A 21,141-nucleotide genomic window follows, 5' to 3' on the forward strand; every position below is an offset into this window, starting at 1 on the left:
AGCAGTGGCAGGAGGGTTCTCTGAAATGGGCCAGAAATGTGAATGTGGCTCATAATGCAGGTAGAGAAATGAGGTTGCTGGTAGGTGTTAGTGTGTGCACCTGTATATTCCTACACATGTGTTCAGCTAAGTGCAGTTTTCTCAGTTCAAAAAAATGTTTCTCACTTTAAAAGTCATCCAGCAGAAATGTGGTGTGAGCCACATATGCAACAATCAATTTTCTGTACCGATATTTAGAAAAGAAAACATGGGAAATCAATTGTAATAACATTTTATGTAACCTACTACCAGTATATCCAAAATGTAATCATTTCAACATGTTTTCAGTATGAAAATTACTAATGAGATAGTTGGCATTCTCCTTGTGCTATGTCTTCAAAATCTGGCATATCCTTTGCATTTATAGCACATATAAACTTGAAGTAGCATTTAAAGTATTATTTGAAAGAATTTTATGCTGACCTGTGATACTAAATGTATAATATCTGGTAAACCAGATGTGACAATGTGGCTGGGCTTGAGTTGAGCTGGGAAGTATACTATGGTGCATCACTTCACCAATAGGATTCCATAAGAATATGACTAGTCAGCCATAATGCCCTAAGACTGTGGTCGGCAAACTGCGTCTCGCGAGCCACATGTGGCTCTTTGGACCCTTGAGTGTGGCTCTTCCACAAAATACCATGGCCTGGGCGAGTCTATTTTGAAGAAGTGGCAGTTAGAAGAAGTTTAAGTTTAAAAAAATTGGCTCTCAAAAGAAATTTCAATCGTACTGTTGATATTTGGCTCTGTTGACTAATGAGTTTGCCGACCACTGTTAGGGCCTAAGACATCCACTGTGAGGATGGTACTAGTTATGTATTCTCCTTAGGAGATTTGAGAAAATAGTTGAATCGTCTTCTGATGAGCTTAATTCTTTCCAGAAATGGCTGCAATGTCCAATTATTTACCTAAGTTGCAGTTATTTTATTTCTTTGTCCAGTTTGTTTCAGTTTAATAATACTTGATTTATAATCTCTCTGATTTCAAGAGGATAACAGGGAGTCACAGAAGGTGTTTTAGGGGGAGCAGTGGGTCCGTGGTGACGGTAGGTTTTCTCCAAAAGGTGGAAGATTCCCAGTATGGTTGTCCTTGAGTGGCTAGTAAACCGATGGGAAATGTTTGAAAGAGAAGCCTTTTCCTCCAGGTTCCTCACCTAAGAGGAAGGAGCACTCTCCATTTCTTCCCAATCCCCACCCCTTTTGTTATTGCGGAAGGAGAGCTGTCCTATGAGTTCAAGACAAACCCCCCAGCTGACTCCTTTCTTCTGCTTCCCTCCGGTTTACTAAGTGTGCTATTCAGAAATGCAAGGCGGGACTTCCAGGAGCAGAGGGCAGACAGCTCTCTCCCACAGACCACTGCTTCCTGAGCAGGAGCTGTAGGCTGTCAGGCCCTTCCTGGAGCCCAGTCCCCCCTCTCTCTTCACAGACCTGCTGGAGCGTGTGCATTTACACCAAGGCAGGAAGTGGGGACCTGCATCCGTCCTGAGAATATGATGTAGCCTTCACCCTAGCTTGTGCGAGAGACTTCCAGCAGGGGAGGAGGAGTTGCATCAGGGGCTTGTTTACCTCTTCATAAAATCATGCTTTGGTTGTTGTTATTCCTTGGGTGAGTTCCAAAGTCTGAAACTCAACAGAAAGAGGAGCAATCAGTAGGATTGCATTACCAAAATCCTTAACTGGATGTTTAATGGTAAGCACTGAACACAAGTTTTATCATGGCAGATGTTTTGTTTTGTTTTTTGTTGTTCATTCCTACTAGCATATACCCAGTACCAAGAAGGGAGCCTGGCACATGATAGGAGTTCAATATTTGTCAAATGACTGAATGCATATGGAGCTATGTGGTATAGCTTGTCAAAAGTAAGTGTACAACCTGTCAAGCTGTGCAGTCCAATTTAGAAACCAGTGGCTACATATGGCTACTAAATTACATATGATTAAATAAAATTCAAAAATCCTGTCTCTCAATTACACTTGAACATCTCAGGTGCTCAGTAGCCACAGGTAGCTAGAGAGGATTGCATCGGAAAAGGCAGATACAGGACATTTCTATCATTGCAGGACATTCTATTGGATAGTGTGCTCTAGAACTCAACTGCCTGCTCTCTTCGCTGTGTAAACACAAGCAATTAATTCTTTCAGTTTTGTGACCATTGAATGAGCAAATAGGCTAAAGCACTGAAAACAGGGCTAGCGTATAGTTCTTAATTGTTAGCTAAAAATGCTTTCATATTGGAATGCTGTCCCAATTCAAGGAACTGGGTCCCTAGACAAATACAGTGTGTGTGTGTGTGTGTGTGTGTGTGTGTGTGTGTGTGTGTGTATGTGTGTGTGTGTATGTGTGTGTGTGTGTGTAGTTTTTCCTATGGGGTATAATAATAAGACGAGACTGACAAGGATAACAATTTTGAGTCTGCAAAGTCTAAAGCCACCATCCCCCCCTTAAATCATGACAAGGGGTATTCATACAATTGAGGGTTGTCTTATAATCAGACCTGCACCTCAAGACAAATTATTCCTAAGGATAGAGATGCTCAAGACTAAAGGATTCACATGGTCTTTGCCCTCCTAAGCACTGGGAACCTGGCTGTAAAGCGCAATGCCTGTGAGGATGTAGATGTCCAGGGGCTTTGATAGGCTCAGAGTGAAGCGCCCCAGCCCCCTGCTGCTGCCACACTTTCTGTTTGGTCTCCTTCAACAGCCACCACAGTGACTGAGGTAATCCCACACCTTGCTCCCCTTGGAGAAGTCCTGCTGCACCTTTTTAATTTTTCTCTTTTCATTATCCACAGAACTGCTTGAACTTTTCACTTTGCTTTGGGGATATGGCTTGATCACTGATATCATATAAGACTCCTTAGGAATTTTTTAATAGAAAAGTTATTATTTTATAATATTTTATTCATTAACATAATGTTCAATGAATTATTAAAATGTATTAAGCATTATAGTTTTTTGGCTAAAAATAAATTTGTTCACATCAAACCATAATTGTTAAATGTATACTTTAAGAAGATAACAAAGCTTGGCATCTACTTGAAGTATAAAACATGCCAGTGATCTGTAGCCGGATTTGAAATACATTTTAGGTATTTAGCAAACAGAGAGAGGACATCTGATGGTTTGGCTCATTTTGATGACCAACATATATTTCTGAATGCGATCCCAGTTGTTGCTAAGCAATGGATATGCACATATGAAATGATCCATAGAGTGTTCTGGAATATTGAAGATCGATACATTGTGTTATTCCTTGGCACTTTTACATGCCAAATAAAGTATTTCCTGACATTTTCCCTGTTCTTCAGTATATCTACTGCATGGCCAAACGTGGTTTATTGCTGCATCTGGAGTATGGGTACGCAGAGGTTTCTCTACACTCAAGAATCAAAGGGAACATTTTCAAGCTCTGATGTCAAACAGCTTGGCGGGGGCAGGTGTGGGGGGGACAGTACACTGTGACAAAGTAGATGCAAACATACTTTATAACATGTTCTGAATGAATAATAACCTTGGTGGGCTCTCTATTAATTTGAGATCATTCAACCCTAGCATTTTTACTGTAAATTGTCATTATTGTAATATGGTCTAAATCTAAATGAGAACAGCATACATAATCAGAAACTGTTCTTTAAGCAAATCTGGACAGGGAGATCTTGGTTTAGAGTAAGACACACATTACTCTAAGTAATTGAATGTTTCAAGGATTCTTCTCCATGACAGACAGATATTAGGCTGGCTGGCTTTGTTGACCTTTAATTCACCTTTGTAAAACATAGTTTAAAAAGACAGTCTAGCTCATAAAAGAAAACAGTTGAGTTGTAAATCCACCAATTTGAGATTTTTATAATGGCAATACTGATAGATTTTGACCTTTAATAAACTTCTACTTTCATTATTTAAAAGGTTCTACTCTTTTGTAATAAAAGAACTGTGATATGTAGATATTTTATTATATACTTATTTCAGTTGGTTTTTTGCCTTCAGTCACTGACAACATTTTTAAAAAGAGGTTTCCCCAGTGAAATTTCAGACATGTAAGCGTACTGAGAGGAGGCATAAGGGGAAATGATAATTTGCTTTACCCATGACTCTTTTCAGATACAACGTATTCTGCCAATGCCCATGCTTACATTCCAATGAGTCCATTTCTAGAGCCCACACTGTGGTGACCACTATCTGTCTTAAATGGAAAACATATGGAAGCCAATGGCTGTCTTCTCACTTGTTAAAAGCATTCATATTAGCATACTGCAAGATGGGCTGAGCCTGGCAATTAAAGGCACAGATGGTATGTTGGTAGCATCAAAATTTCTTTAGAAACCAAAATGGGCAAACTTAAAATGTAAAATAACACATAAAAACTAGACACCTCAAGCATGTAATTGTATATTTATTTCTCTTTTTAAAGAACACTCCTTAATGTAATTCAATATACAAACTTGGTTTCACAGAATTATAATCCACTATATAGCACAAAGATAACCCAGATGTGTGTGTGTGTGTGTGTGTGTGTGTGTGTGTGCACACAGGGGTGTGTGTGCACATGTGGTACCCTCCCTTTCTGCCATTCCTCTGGACCTACAAAGGCTCTGCCCACCTATGACACTAACCAAAGCCCACTTTGAATGTCATATACAAAAGCATCCTGCTCCCACAAGTTCTTTCCCCTGGAAAGCTTCTTCCTCCCATTCCCCCTGAGATAGCCAGAAGTGTGACACTCTTCCCCTCTTCCGAAGGGCAAAGTGGCTTCTCCTAAAGCTGATGCCAACCCTGTCACCGTGTGGACTGGCTGTCAGGAAGGGCCGTGAGCAGGTAGGTCTCCATGCCTCTTCCCCGCTTCCACACCCACTCCTCAGAGTCCAAGAGCAATCCCTCCATAGTAGCCTTAGTTCAGTCACCGTCGCGTGCAGCAAGAACCAAGGAGATTTCTAAGCCCAGGTCTTCTCCACGGGCAGCGCCCAGCACTGCCTGCCAAGCCACCGGGCCGGCCGATAACCAAGCTCTACACAGTCCCATGTGCTTTGTCACTTTAGTTTTTAAAGACACCCTAGCATAGGTCTGTGGCAACCTAGTGTCCAACTGAGTTACATAAAATTGTACCAGTGATGCACTTGTACATATTTACATGGGGCGGAATGTTTTCCCATATTTTTAGATGAGTATATAGATCAACATGTTCACATAAGACCAAATACTTTTAATATTATTTATAACTGATTTATAAAGCTTTGAAAAAACTCACAATAGCACATTGTTTACTTTAATGCTTTAAGGTACTATCAGTTTAAAATCACAATCAGCACTTAAGTTATAGTCAATCCAGCAAACAAGAAACAAAAAAATTTACAAGAGTTAAGAACTGACTGATACATCCTTTATCTTTTTTGTAACTAATGCATAAGTGCAGAATAAGATACTCTAGTTTAAATATCTTGTTTACAATATACATTTTTGTTCTAGTTATGCAACAGTAAATCCCATGCTTCACATAGAAAAGCAATCCACACATTAAGAAAAAATGTACAATTTATGAAACAAGGTAAATAAATATTAGTATTACAGAATCAGAGCTGTACATAAAAGCTGTTCAGTTTTAATCATATAAAAATATGTTTTAGTGCAACCTCACATATATATTGATGCTGTTTTGCTTTACATCATTTAGATCCAAGTGTCCAAAAAAGGAAAGAAATTACATTTATTACAAAGCAGATACACAAATTCTAAAATATGTACAAATTACTGCTAAAAAATGCTTATAAGAATATAAGCAAAGTAAAGAAAAGGCACAAACATCTGTACAGTTTTAAAAGTACCAGACCCAATAGGTTAATTTCAAATTTTGTTTTGGTCAGGCTCATGATGACTTGTTAATTTGCCTATTCTTTTGCTATAACAAAAGTATATATAATAGCCAACTACTGTAACTCAGGACAGGCATGCTATAAACTTGATTACCTCTATCTCTAGAAAAACAAAACAAAATAAGAAAATGTGGAAATGAAAGTCTCCATGCATCTGAGATCAATGTAGCTGACTCTTTTCCGACGAAGGTTCTTTGCCTTCCTCTGTGCTTGAAGGTAATTCTTTGCTGCCGTGAAAGCCCGACTGTTTGTCATCCATACAACTCTTGCTGTAAAACGTGGAGTGAGCTAATGCAGTCTGTGATGTACCAAAGTTGTCCTTTTCACCATCATGCAAGTCAGTGTGGGTAGCTGAGGAACAGGGCTGGCCTGGCTCAGGTCCACTAAAGTGTCTAATGCTAACATGTGCACTTTCCAAGGGTTTCTGGTGGGGCTCCTGCGCCCGTGCTAGCTGGTCTGCCCCAAGCAGAGCGGCCTCTTCTGTGGCAATCCGGAGAGAGGCAATGGCTTTTGTGCAAGTCTGTATGTTCTCCTCCTGTTCCCTCTCTGTTGCATTTAAGCTGTCTTCCGAAGTGCTCTGTTTCATCAATAGCCGAGGAGAGGAGGGCATGCTGGGTGGACCAGATGACTGCAAAAGGTGAGGAGATGGCTTCTCGTGCTGCTTGGAAATAACGTAGGGATCCTTAGCGAAGGATTCCCCGGAAGCTCCTTTCTTCTCCTCAGAGCCCTCCATTGGCAGAGGCAATGTGGGTGGAGGATGTAAACCAGAGAGGGCCGGCGGCAGGGAGTGAACCATTTGGATCCCACCAACGGGCACCATGGGGATAGGAGCTCGTACTTGCTGCTGAGAGTGGAGTGGAAGATGACTGAAGACATAGTCATTAGGTCCCTCAGGGAAGAGGCTGGAGCCCGGATGTTCGTAAGCACCTTCTTGGTCTCCATAGAGACTGAAGTAAGGAACCTGAGGTAATCCTCTTCTTAGATTCTGCATTGGAAACAGAGAGCACAACAGTTAGGGCCCACTGTTCGTCATGCTTACATCAAGCTTTTTCATTCATTCACGCTTTCACTGGTTCATTCAAAACACTTTAAAACTACCTGATCCTTTGATTAATTTTTCATTTTCAATACAAAAGAGATATCTCAGTTGTCTTTTAAAATCTTTGAATGAAGCTGTCCTTCTTTGAAAAGTTACTTTACTGTATAAACAGCAATGTAATAAAACATGCCTGTGTTTTATACTAGGTACAGAGACATTTTAACTCTGCTTTTTTCATAAGAAAGAATGAAAAGGAAATAATGGAAAATTACTAGAAAAAGTTTTCCAAGTAAAAAGACACTAATAATAGATTTTTAAATTCAAAATAAATTAAAAATATTACCATCCATTTATATACTAGGTAGAATTTTAATATTTTTCTGAAGTGTTAATAAGTGTAATCAAAGTAACAAGCCTGAAAATTTGTATTAAAAAAATGTTTACCGAGTAGATGGCAAAATGGTGGTGATACACAAACTGGTTGCTCCGAAGTGCAAGTTATTAGTCTAATAAAACAAATTCCTGCTCAAGAGACACTCCAGGTAGATGACCAGAGTCTTCACCAAATCAAGGGCGGGTTTTATAAGGAAACTATCAATCCATCAGATAAGCTGTTAACACTAAATACTTTGGGTAGTTACAGCTCTTACTCTACTACACAGGTGGGAACCAAAGATGACTGTGTCTTAAATCCTCTGTTTATATTATTACTTCCACTTACATATCTTTTCATAAATTAATGAATTAAAGATAACTTAAAACTTTTGGCCAGAATTCCAGATTTCATGGTTTCCAGCCCAGAAAATGGAAAACTTATTTTCTATAAATGTTTCTGTAGCAAAACACAATTTAGACTGTGAGATTATTAGGTTTTAATGAGATTATGTGGTTTTAATGACTGAGATTCATTCTTTTAATGGATTATCATCAGTTTATTGTTATTTTTTGAGAACTTAAAATCAAATGGAGATAAACATGTCAAGTGTGGTAGTAATCCAGGAGACAGACAAAAAAAAATGTTCTCATTCATTTCATGAATGTTTCAGTTCTAAAACTCAAGGTATGCTTTATACGATTAATGACTCATCCAGTTCTATTTAGATTGTGAGACCGGCTCAGGAACGATAAATTATGCATCATCTCTGCTACTCTGTGCCATACTTGGCCTTAACCCTGCTCCGGGCTCCAACTTATTCAAGCTAGAAACAAATTATTTGTCCTGGAATTGCAGGAGAAATCATCAACCCTGTAATCACAAGGGCCTAATAAGCTAGATAAGGAGAGAATTTTATGGTATGAAAGAGTCATTACATACCACCAAAAAAATCCTACTTGTATTTGCTTTAGTTCCAAAAAAGACACATTTCCTTTATCAAACACCAATTAAAGCTGAAGAACTGTAATGCCTACAATAATCCTTGAAAATAATCAAATGAATCTTCTTTAAGTCACAGTTGTTACAGATTCAAAGTTTAAGATGAAACGTGGTTTGCTTATTTTTCCATTTCGCTTTGGTTTGCTATTCCGCGATGGCCATTGCATACCCCTAACCAGAATGGGGTCTGGGAGGGAGACTGAGAGAGAGAACTCCCATTGCATGAGGTCTCCCACTCAAGGCTCTCGAAGGGAATGAAGAAATTGTAAAACTAAAATTTATTCATTATGTTCAAATTCCAACAAAACTGTATTTGTGTTAAGAGTAAAAGTGTCACATTTAGACCTTTACTGATCAGAAAATCAATGATTACAACCACAGAAGTTAGTACACAAGCAGAATTCCTATCCGGTAACCACACATCCTCTCTCCGCCTATTCACCCCTTCTTCATCCTCCTAATAAATTCTCAATAAGGTGTTTCTACTTCAGTTTTTACTCCATTTGCAACCCTATTGTGTTATGTAATTTATGCTTTGTTGTGATATGTGAACAAACTCACAACTTATTTAAATCTCAGTAAGAAAAATCTTGATGTGGAAATGCAAATAATGAATTCATATGTGGGTTGTGTTATATATATCTCCCATGTACAAGATATATTATCCCACTCATCTTTTCAACAGTGTCAGTAGGCCCTCTGGAAGCAAATGCTAAGAAGGAAGGATTGCAAGAGGTTTCACTGGTTGGTGTGTGTGGAGGTGGGTGCAGGAGCAGAGGAGCTAATGCCTGGGAAGGTAACAGGAAAGGAAGCAAGTGCTCAGCTTAGCTGTGACCCATCTGGGCTCACGCATTGGCTGGGGGTTGCAGAACAAAGCATGGTCTTGGCTTAAAAACTGATGGATGACTAGATAGATAGATAGATAGATAGATAGATAGATAGATAGATAGACAGATACATAGATATATAGAATAAGAAGGTAAGTCTTTTTTTTTTCAGTTAGTAAATATTTCTTAAAAGTCTACTATATGAGGCTCAAGGATAAGGGTGAAATTTTTGAGGTTTTTGTCCTCACCCTTATCCTTGAGCCTCATATAGTAGACTTTTAAGAAATATTTACTAACTGAAAAAAAAAAGACTTACCTTCTTATTCTATATATCTATGTATCTGTCTATCTATCTATCTATCTATCTATCTATCTATCTATCTATCTATCTATATCTATCTATCTATTTATCTAGTCATCCATTCATTCTAAAATTGAAACTAACCAGAGGGCATTAGGGCAGAAACAGCAGAGTAATAGGGTCCCAGTGATTGCATATCTTCTCCTCCAAACCTGCTCCCTGGGGCCTACCGCTCAGACTAATAATGAGTGTAACATGCTGGGCTACAAGGTCCTTTCACACCACAGTCACTGTCTTGTGAGCCCTTGGTCAAGGTTAAGCAACCAGACAAGGTATTGTTAATAGCATTTCCATAAAAACAAAAACAAAAAAACAAAAACTATTTCAGGGGTAATCCAATTTAATACTTTCAAACAATATTCAGAAGGGTGAAGTACTCATCACGTACAGCAATCAGGAGAAATACTTCTCATAGCATTGCCCATTTTATTTTGTCTGGCAACAAGAAGCTCATGTATACATCACAGAAAGATGCAAATCCTCTTTTGACCCTCAGAAACTGTGTGATAAAGCATAAGAGTGTTTGGGATCAAATGCTTCTGCCTGAGGGAGGATTCCCAGGTCTGTTCCATCATATCATGTGACCAAAGAAGCGGGCTATGAATTCTCTCAAGATAATTACACTGGGTAATAGACCAAAGGCTCAGCACTTGGGCTTCATAAATGGCAAAGTTTAAAAATTCTATTAACTATCCAGGTGAATTGGGCATATATGCAGAAGTTAGATGAACTCCGTTAGCCTACTTCTCCAATTCCTTTGCCCGAGTTGATTGTGAGTGCTATTATTTTTTAATAACAATACTGTGTTGGCACTAATGGTTTTTTTTTGTTGTTGCTGTTGTTAATCCTCATTTGAGGATATTTTTATATTGACATTTTAGAGAGAGTGGAAGGGAGGGGGAGAGACACACAGAGAGAGAAACATCGATGTGAGAGAGACACATCTATTGGTTGTGCCTCAACCAGGGCTGGGGATCGAGCCTACAATTGAGGTACGCGCCCTTGACCGGAATCGAACCTGAGACCCTTCAGTCTGAGGGCTTTATCCACTGAGCTAAATCGACATGAGCAAGGCTTATTTTTTGTGTGACTACAATTGACTGAATATACTCCAACATCTTACTAATACCGTAGTCTCAGTCCACCTGATCAATTCAGAACAGGAGAGTCACATCTCACACATACCACCAGCATCACTGGGTCTAAACAAGAGAAAGCATTTTACACGCAGATGCAGTGTCCTGGCACCTGAGGGCTTTATCACTCTTTATTTATGCTGCAATAGCATTAACTTCAGATTCCTCCTTTCTACTTAACACCACCAAGACACAAACACCAGTGGAAATGTACCTCTCTTTTTTCTTAGCTAGCCAGTTTATTAGCTTGGCAAATAAATCCCATCCTGTTTGCTATACATGTTTTTGCAATAGTTACAGCTTGAAAACTAAGTTGATGGCAGGCTTGTGAAAAGAGGATGCTGGTGGCAGGGGACTATAAAGCAACACCAGGGAGCTTTCCTAAAGTTGAAAAATTCAACAACCTAAGCTTATGATTCTCGTTGGTGAAAAGGTAGTACGAGGGAGGCAGCTGGCCACCAGGACCGTGAGAAGACAGGGCTGGGAGCTAGAAGGGCTTCCTTTGGCTGTGAAGGGCAGGGTTGAGCCACATGACAGAAACTCAGAGCAAAGAGAGAACAGCAAAGAATAGAGACCACAAAACAACAACAAAACACATTTAAAGCAAATAAATTCAAGAGGTAGCATTCCTCTGTTTGTGCTAAGTAGCTGCTTCATTCATTTTTAAAATCCTACAGAAACTGAAAGCAACATCAAGGTCTTCCCGGCCATGGAATGAGGCAGGGTGAGTGCCTTTCAATGCATTTGCATTAAACCTCCTGCCTAAATTTAGTTCATGATTGTACTATTGTTCTCTTAATTTACACCGAGGGCATATCATAGAAATCTCCTCTGTTACTTTCTCTTATCGCTCTCCCAAATTCCCACTCTCTTCGGGCCCCCATCTCCCTAAGCAAGTGCCCTTGGTTAGCAGGAGATGGAAGTAATGGTAAAACACACACATATATGTTGATGCCTTTGATATATAAACATACGGCGGGGATCATTCTCTCTTCTCCCAGTCCCTCGATAGTGTCACATGTTCACTCATTGTGAGCAAGGTCATGCTCAAGGTAATGAGTTTATTTTTCAAAAAGTTATTGAAAGTCAAGACTAATACCTGAATCAGAATCCTTACCTAGCAAAGAGTTATATAACTATGACAACTAAATACCCCCGAGAGTGTCTGTCTAAGCATTCATGACAGTCCAAAGACTTTATCTTTTCTATTCATGTCGAAGTTTCAGCTCATGTTTATAATTAGTTAAGCTTAGAAAGCATTCAGGAAGGCCTCACCTGTTACCAGCTGGAATGCACCACTGCTCTGATGCAATACTACTGTACTTGGGGTAGTGCCACAGCCATGTTACTGACAATAGCTTGTGATAAAAATGTCTTCCTGCTATTTTCAGTAACCGAGTTCACTCCTCCCCAGGAGAGACTCATGTTATAAATTCCACACTAGTGTGTTATCAAGAGGTTCTCATGTGCCATGACTTACATATTAAAAAGAGAAAGCTACTCATACTCACAGGAGGCCCCAATACGATTGGCTCTGCTTGCAAATACTGCCCCATGGACAACGGTGGGTTGTGGTATAAAGCCCTTCTGGGAGATGGTGCTCTGATGGAGGTCATGTATCTTCTCTCTCTTCTGGGAGAGAGGTCTCTTCTTGCCGCGATATCTTTCCCAGGTGACAATGGCCTCCTTGGGGACAGATGCCTTCTTGGTGAAACATCTCTTTGTGACATCTCTCTTCTCAATGCAGCTTCCTTTCTTGGTGAAAGATGTCTCATGGGTGATAGATCTCTCCTAGGTGATAAGTGTCTTCTGGGTGATAAATCTCCTTTGGGTATCAGATACCTCTTTGGTGAATTATCTCGACAGGGTGAAGAATCATATCCCGGTGAGGAATGGTGGCTTGAGGGAGAGAAGTCCCTCGGAGAGGAGCTGGGCTCTGAAGACAGCATGCACTCTTCATCCATACAACTGGGTATGTCTAACCTGTCTTTGTCTGGTTCCGAGTCTGTACTTTTGCTCTGGAATAACCTCTGGTATTCTGTCATCTGGGTATCTTCACATGAGTCACTTGGTGTCATAAGCTGAGTAACCTGAATACTTGGCAAAGTAACCAAATAGCTGATCAATGAAGAATGTCCCAGGGAACTATCCGAGGGAACCCCATGGGGTACAGCGCCAACATTCACAGGCAAGGAGGAGAATCTAGGAGGCTGAGGACTGGTGCTTCTTGATCTGGTTTTTGGTGTCAAATCTCCCTGGTCATCAAAGTCATCATCATCTTCATCATCATCATCATTATCATCTGCATCCTCACCATCCGATTCTTCGGCATCTGAGAACTGATGATCAGTTGAAATGCTGGACATGCTATGCTTTTCAGCCGCTTTGTGCAAATCTTCCATCGTTTCTGAAACAATTGAACAGAAGATAGTGGAGTTCCAGATCCAAACATCAAGATTAGGAGCTAATTTAGGCACCATCTCTTTCCAAAAGCTTTCCTCAACCCTCCAGCCCCTGCATATAGTTCCATCTCTGAACTCCTGACACTCACTGGACACATCCCTCTGTAACCCTGCATTGGTTCTTATCTTTTATGTACCTGTCCTATTTCAACCCACCTTACAATAAAAACTCCACAGTAGGACCTTATATCTCAGATATCACACCACCCATAGAAAACCCTCAATAAATATGTATGTAATGTTGTAAATGATAATGTTAGAAAAAATAAATAAAAGCAACAACCTGTCTCTACAGGTATAAGCTTATGTGTAAGGGGAGTATCTCAGGAGGTTTGGCTGAGCCTCAGGTTTTCTATTGAGGTTAATGATGTGTTTTTTTTCCTATTATATTTCCTCTTAATAGGACAAATAAGACATTAAGATGCTTTTCAAATTTCCCAGAAAGTTTTATAAAATGTACATCCCTAACACAACAAAAGTGCAGCTCGATTTCCTTTATGGTTCTAGATAGAAAAATTTTCTTGGTAAGACCTTTCTCCCTTCCTACTTATAAACTGAAATGCATTTGCTTCTTCTCAGTAGGTTTCAAGCAATTCAATATGACAGACTTCTTTTCTATATTTAGTATTTAATAAAATAAAACGTGATCTTTTTTTTTAAAAAAAGAAAACATCTAAACTTATTTTACCACTGGCCACAAAGCTGAAGCATATGTAGTGAAACAGTCCACCAGCTAAATGATAAATACCTGCTTCCTCGGTTTCTGTATCATCCACTGAAGTCATCGAGACGCCCAACTCCAGGCATTTTTTCATGTGCGCTTTAGATTTCATATGCTTCGTCAGGTTTCCTAGAAAGCGCACACGACAAAATAATTAATCTGTTACCAAAATGTGATGATTGTTCCAAAAGTCACTTGAGATGACAGGGATTTGTTTCTACCCACGATCCTTTGCTTCAAACGGAAGAGGGACAATATGGTTTGTGAAGAAATCAAGCCCCGAGGGCTGTGGCCCAATCTCAGGTTTTCTTCATTCTAGAGGACGTGTGGACACCTAGGGTCACATCTTATAAGGGTAGGCCCTAATCAGGACTGGGAATTATAAGCTTTCCTGGTTGAAAATATATCTAATATCTTGGCCCAAATGGGTCAAGCCTCCTAAAACTCCATAAAAAGCCAAACTGGGTCACACATCTCAGAGAAACGTTACAATGAAATATTACCAACACAGCCACCTTCTGGCACTGATCTGATATAGACTAGACTCACAGGATCTTAACTAGTCAGAAGAAAAAAAATCCAAACTAATGTTAGGGGCAACCCTGTAATGAATTCAATTCAAAGAACAATACGAATATTTAGCAAACCCCTTATAGAGAATTGTATTCTCAGTATTGAGCATCTATCTGTCTGACATATGTTGGCATACTTTATGACAGCAGTTTCTTCTGGGGCAGCAATATTGCCTTTTTACTTATCTTGAAACTCCCATTATTCTAAGAAAAAGAAAGAATTTTATGTCACATATGTATGATAATGACATAGAGATATACAATTATGTATATACATACAAATGTGTATGTAAGTTTCTGTAGATTTATATAATTGCTATATGTAATGTGAGAAATTATGAAAACACTGATCTAATCACTTTTGACTTAGGAGATATATATATATATATATATATATATATATATATATATATATACTGTTCCATGTCATGTACACTGAGATTATTATGATCTCTGAAGCCCAGTGCATGAATTTGTGCATGGGTGGGGTCTAGCCAGCCTGGCCAGGGGGAGGGGACATGGGCGGTTGGCTGGCCTGCCTGCTGGTCGAACTCCTGGTTGAGGGGACAATTTGCATATTAGCCTTTTATTATATAGGATATACACTGAGTGGCCAGATTATTATGCATTCAGAGATCATAATAATCTGGCCACTCAGTGTATAGCTTATCAAAAGAGATCCAGAAGTTAATTGTTGTAAAGGCCATAATATTGTCTAAGCCCTTTGATGCTGCTTAAACAGTATACCAGCAAGTACCTTAATTTGAAGAATAGGCTCATTGAATCTAGGCGGAAACCCTCAGCCTGCTGAGATAGTTTGTTCCTCTTGTAATGGTGTTTAGTTTGCTATTAATGTAATATATGAGTCACAATTCTAAACTAGGACACTGTTGTTTATTATTTTACTTATATTATTACAATTTCTTTAAAAAGCTCAAACATTTTTGTAGACAAATCATAGAGAACTCTAAAATCTGAAAATTAATAAAATATAAGCATAAATTAATAGAAACCATCTACTTCTGCAAGGGAGCTAGGAATCGTGTATGTGGATGGGTGTGGATGTTAAATGAGTCAAGATAATTTATTTTGATCTTAATATGTGTTTCTTCTTCTGTATTTTTCTTTCCACCCATTTCAAGCAGGTGGTGAAGCTTTGAGCTTTTGTCTTTAGGGAAGGTGTGTTGTTAGAAATCTGGCTCTGAAACAACCCCACCCTGGCTTTGGTTTATTGGATTCTTGAACTTCTGAAGGGCTTAGAGCAAGAAGAGGGGAGTTGAGTGGCAGGGGGAGGGCAGTGAAGGAGTGGCCCGGGCCTGAAGGAAGTAGTGGTCCTATGAGTGTGCTCCTGATGTGAGCTCAGGTGTCTGGGTTTGGATAACAGGATCTCAGCTGGAGGTGAAAACTGGAGGGGCTTCCCAGAATGTTTTGCTCATTTTAAGATTCTGAGACATTTTCACATTTCCAAAGGGTGCATAGTAAACTAAAATAATGACGAAGAATAAGTTATTTCCTCCTAAACTCCAAGACAATGGTTCAAAGCTAAATTTAATTTGATTTCAAAAATATCTTTAAAATGTTTCTTCCCCCAGTGTTTCACACAGCTCTACCTGCAGACAAATCATATGTCCAGTGAAGATATATCCGTTGCAATGACTGGCAGATTTGCAGTATATTTTAAAACTAAAGTTTATACTTTCTTATCTCCCAGTAAGTCTCTTAGTGAAATTCTATATGGAAGTCTTGATGGTGCAAAGGTGAATTATATTTAAAGGACCTTATGTATATTTCTTTTGAAAAGCAAATGAATATTCTCTTCCCCCTTTTCTGGCTTGTTAATAAAGAAGAAATAGGTATATTGAGAGGCTACACATTTACACTTCTGACAAACCATTGAAACAATTCAGGATTTTGACTATAAAAGAAAATAAGTACACATTTCTCTAGCAAAGACTATATTTTCTCTGATATTTACTTTTCTTGATGTGGAGTGGAGTGGATCAATTGGAATGCAAATTTAAAGTTAAAACTTTGGAAAATGATGTGAGGCTTCTGAAGGGCGAGGGGTGTTTAGAGGATCCATTAGTACTTCTACAAAAAAACAGTAAAATGTGCTTCTACAAAAGTCAAACCACCTCTAATTCACTATTGTTTGTATTCTGAGAACACTGGGCTTATGAACACTTTCTTGATTCTATAAAATAATAGAAACATAATCAAAGTAACCTTCTCCTGTAAAATACTTTCATATGAAACTACCTGTTAAAAACAGATTTAGAAAACACACAGAATATCATTTCAAGGCAAGTCCTAGTTATGGCCTGAGAGTAAGAAATTGTCTCTGATGATAAATACACAGATCCCAAGCTATCAAATTTCTATGCATAATTAATGCTACTGTGGATGGAGGGGCCCACCTGGGAATCTGTGGATTTCTACATTATTTATAATCTTGAAACTGACCATGGGCACATGTTTTTTTCCCCCCAGCTGCTGCTTTGCTTTCCTAATGCTACTGCATGGATTGTCTCCCTGCAGTATTTCAATACTGGTGCAAAGATTATCTAGACCACATAACATTTCCAACATGAAGTAATAGCTATCCCAAGCAATTCTGCGCCACTTCCTTCAGAGACAACTGGCCTGGGCCCAACTCTATATAGCTCTTAAGTCGTAAAAGGAGCCTCACTGTCTCATTTACATCCTTTGATCACTTATGTGAGGGAGGAAACACATTTCAGGGGGTCATATTTCCACAAAAAATCCCCTATCTTATTGTCGATGAAACTTAGTTATAAAATGGGATTCGGAATCCAAGGTAGCCGTAAAATAGTGATTTTCCTCTAAAAAAAAATAAAAAATCAGACCCATACCTTTCGTCTTGAAGGCGAAGTTACATAACTTGCACACATAAGGCCGGACATCAGTATGAGTGCGGATATGCTTTTTGAGCATGCTTGGCTTCTTGCAGCGAATCCCACATTCTTCACAAATGTACTTCCCACGTCCACGTCCTCTGACATATACATAATCTTCGTTTGACTTATACCTGTTTAAAAAAGGGGAATCCAGTGTGTTTTCAAATACTTTAGCGTGTGATATATATAATCAAACCCAAAGCTAATCATTTGCATGGCAAATTTTTGTAAGGGGCTTTTATAATTATTCAACCTTATTGCTATGAAACCTATGAAATTTATGCAGTAAATGCCTGAAAGAGCTAGATAATAGATTTGGTATTGTAAACAAAATGGACTTTCTTCTACATTTAGTTCAACGTGGAATTTGCTCTTTTCTGTTAAGTATAATATATGGACTTGCTACAGACTATCAAATGGGCTTATAGAAGCCCCAAAGAGTTGCAGAGCTGTGCCTTACTACTTTTGGAGTCTAGTAAAACTTCCAAACAGGAATCATCCAAAAAGTTCTCCCAACATATTCAAATCATCATATATCATTTAGTAATATTACATCATCTAAGATGTGCATGCACAACACACATACCCCTCCAAACTTGCTAAAATTAATGTAACTGATAATAGAATTCTTCTTTGCAAGTTTCTACTCTATTTTTACAATCCTGGCACGAGAGTGCCTTGGAAATTTCTAGCTTACACAGGCTGAGCTGAGCTCACCAACTGTTGTCTACAGATTTTATCTGCTCTTCCCAAGGACTGAGAATCTGTATACAAATGGAGTCTAAATTTCAAGTGGCTTTTGGGAGATACTGTTACATAATGAAAACTAGAGATTCAATTTTTCAATCAAATTTGCATTGGTGTCCAGGAGGATTTAGTTGAGAGGTTTGAAAGGATGTCTAATGAAATTAGTTAGATGAATAAAGTCTTAGGTATTCACTGTGATAGTCAACAGAAGAAACCTACCCAGTGCTCAAACATCAGGCAAAGAAACATAATCTGCCATCGAGTAGGGTGACATTCTATTGAATAAATCAGTGAATATTATTATCTCCTTATTCTCTCATAAATCACAGTGAGGCTAGAATTATGAGTCTAAATGTCATTCTTGGAAAAATATTCCTTTTGAAGTGTTTTATTTATAACTTCAAAAGGTAAATTGACATACAAAATTCCCTTATTCATTGGGGATTGACTTAAAGGCACTAGATTTCTAATTTTCTACATTCTCAGAGCACTGTAAACTTCTCTATTTGTCCCAGCTAATCCATCATCAGGAATAAAAGCAAATTCAACTTCATTCATCCAATGCACTGAAGAATTCTTAAGAGAGAAAAATACACACACGTATTTAAATACCAGACCTGCTATAGATACCATTTAATCTTAACATGATCTACTTTTTGGTTATTGCCAATCCAGGTGAGATTTAAAAAATGAATAGTTAATTTTGCATGCTTTCTGCTCCTTTAAATCTGTCCTCTTTTACAAAAAAATTCCAATATCAACTTGTTCAAAACTGTTTTAGGCTTTATCTTTTATCTCACATGTGTTTTGTCATAAAGTAGAAAAGAACCTACAGATGCAAAATATCTTTCCCCTATTAATTTCACTATTCTCTCCCACTAACTAGATGAAATTATCTAAGGAATACAGAATAAAAGAATTTCATAGAAAGCTTATTTTCTTTGGAGAAGGATACTTTAAACTTATTGTAGCCCATCACCATAGTTTTTTGGAATACATTTTTCCTTCAAATAATATAATTTTATTTTTAATGTCTTAACTGATTAAATTCATTCCAGAATGGAAATATAGTAAAGTTCTATATAAACTATAATTCTATATTAGACAAATCTATACAAATAAAATATTTACCAACCTACCATTCTGCACACCCATGAATCTACTTGATGTGAGAATTAATAGATTTTTGAAAAAATAATTAAAGGATATGTTTAATTAAAATTTAAATCTATAAATTAGATTAAAAAAAAACACATAGCCTTAAACAACTGGTCAGTAATACTTTTTTAAAAAGTTATCAGTTTGTAATCAACAAAATAAGAGTTGGTACTGCACTGCTTGGAATGAACCTGGTCACCAACAGGCAGAAATCGGACCACAGATTAAGGAATGATTGGGACATAGCCTATAAAATGGGGCAATGAAAGGAGGAAGAAATGAAATACGGGCACAATCCTTTTGGGTCATCAAAACACAGCAATAAAATGTTCACATACGCTTTTTCATTCGTGTCCTTCGTTAGTGGAGATGGGCTCCCCAAAGCACACAGTAACTGTGAAGGTCTCTCTAATCTAGTACAAGTGCACTGCTATGAAGACTGCTGAATGTAAGAGGGTTGATTCAGTCACAGGGACCTCTCAGTCTCTGAGGAAAGATAAAATCTATATTTCTCTCGTTTGTATCAAAAGATGAGGGATGTCAAAAAATAGCGAGACAAGCTTCATGACTATATATGCAACTACGGTTTTAGTGAAAATACTCGACATCCATCAAAAGAAGGCCAAACCTAAGAGGGAATAAATTTTAATCATCCATCTCCAAACTGGTAATCTATGTGAGAAATCAATATTTCATTTCACTAAACATTCAACATTTTATAGTCAAACAGATAACAATATTTTGTCCTGTAAATATTATTGGAATAAATTAATGGACATGGAAATATGTAAGTTATAGATCTGTTGTACAGATAAGGCTGGTTACATCATAATCTCCTAAATGTGGTTAATGTACTTTTAATGTTTTTAAAATTTTAAAAGCAAAAATCTGGGCTTTTCTCCCATTGACTGGATCAAAGATACATTTCCATCAAAATCTAAAACTAGACGTTACACATATGTGTAATTTTTCTTAACTATACAGATAACAGAGTCATTGGGCCTTATAACTCATGTTTCTATTACTCAGAATTTAACATTTAAAAATAAATTCCTAAAGACAGAGAACTGTCACAGACCAGAGGAGTTTGGGGAAGCATGACAGCTAAATGCAGTGTGGTCCCCTGGCTTGGATCCTGGAGCAGAAAGAGGACATTGTGGAACTGGTGAAATCCCAATGAAGTTTAGAGTGTAGGTAATAAAAGCAATAAAACAAACAAGTAAATTAACCGGTGCCTAGGATTATACGTGAGTGTGCACGATTGCATTTCTGTAAGCATAGAATAAAAATATGTTCTCTAATAGCACAACAAATGCCCATAAAAATAATATAGAAGAATAAAACTTTGAAGATTCCACCAACTTAGTCGATTTCATACTAAATTAGAGGCATAAAGATTTAAAGCAGAGGTTCAAACCATATACAACAGGGACATGTTCATCAAAAGCAAGTCATGAAAGCAAGGACATGAACTCATTATCTACTACCAGCCAGGCTTCAGAAATGTCAATAGAAAAGGAATTCGCTTTACCCTTCCAACCCGAGTAGATACCACTTTTCCCATGCAGGCACTCAGGACCGTTTCCTCTGACTTAAACCTGAATCTTTTCCTTTTGCACTTATGTTTCCTTACCCTCCTTCAAAGATTTTAATTCGGATTGGCTCAGCTTGTTTGGATCCAATATCTTTATCTCCGTGAATATCTCCTTTCCCTCTTTCCTTTAAGATATTTCCCACTAGTTTCCTTTCTAGTTTGCTGCCAAATAAAAAGGACGAATCAGGCTTCATCTGTAGGACAAGAAGAGAGAATCATTTCATATGCTTTCTCTAAGACAAAGGGGAAGCCCACATTCTCTGCTCTTCTTTAGTCTCTAAAAATTAGCCTCAATTCCACACTAACAGGCCACGGGCTGGTTA

At 38.2% G+C, this 21,141-nt stretch overlaps 1 protein-coding gene across 19 annotated transcripts in view; it reads right to left on the reverse strand.

Annotated features, from left to right (window-relative positions):
• Nucleotides 1-4,385: 4,385 nt before the first annotated feature.
• The window catches only part of HIVEP2 (HIVEP zinc finger 2), a 182,288-nt gene continuing 165,532 nt past the window's right edge, over nt 4,386-21,141 (reverse strand). For all 19 annotated transcript variants that reach the window (XM_079780250.1, XM_079780253.1, XM_079780264.1 and 16 more), the window contains 5 exons: nt 20,858-21,012; nt 17,275-17,450; nt 13,857-13,958; nt 12,158-13,053; nt 4,386-6,893 (listed from right to left, as the gene is read on the reverse strand). In XM_079780250.1, coding sequence (XP_079636376.1) covers nt 6,069-6,893; nt 12,158-13,053; nt 13,857-13,958; nt 17,275-17,450; nt 20,858-21,012 — 2,154 coding nt within the window. In that variant the 3' untranslated portion in view covers nt 4,386-6,068. The remainder of the gene's footprint in view (nt 6,894-12,157; nt 13,054-13,856; nt 13,959-17,274; nt 17,451-20,857; nt 21,013-21,141) is intronic.

Source organism: Cnephaeus nilssonii, assembly GCF_951640355.1.
Source record: "Cnephaeus nilssonii genome assembly, chromosome: 9".
NCBI classification, from domain to species: Eukaryota; Metazoa; Chordata; class Mammalia; order Chiroptera; family Vespertilionidae; genus Cnephaeus; species Cnephaeus nilssonii.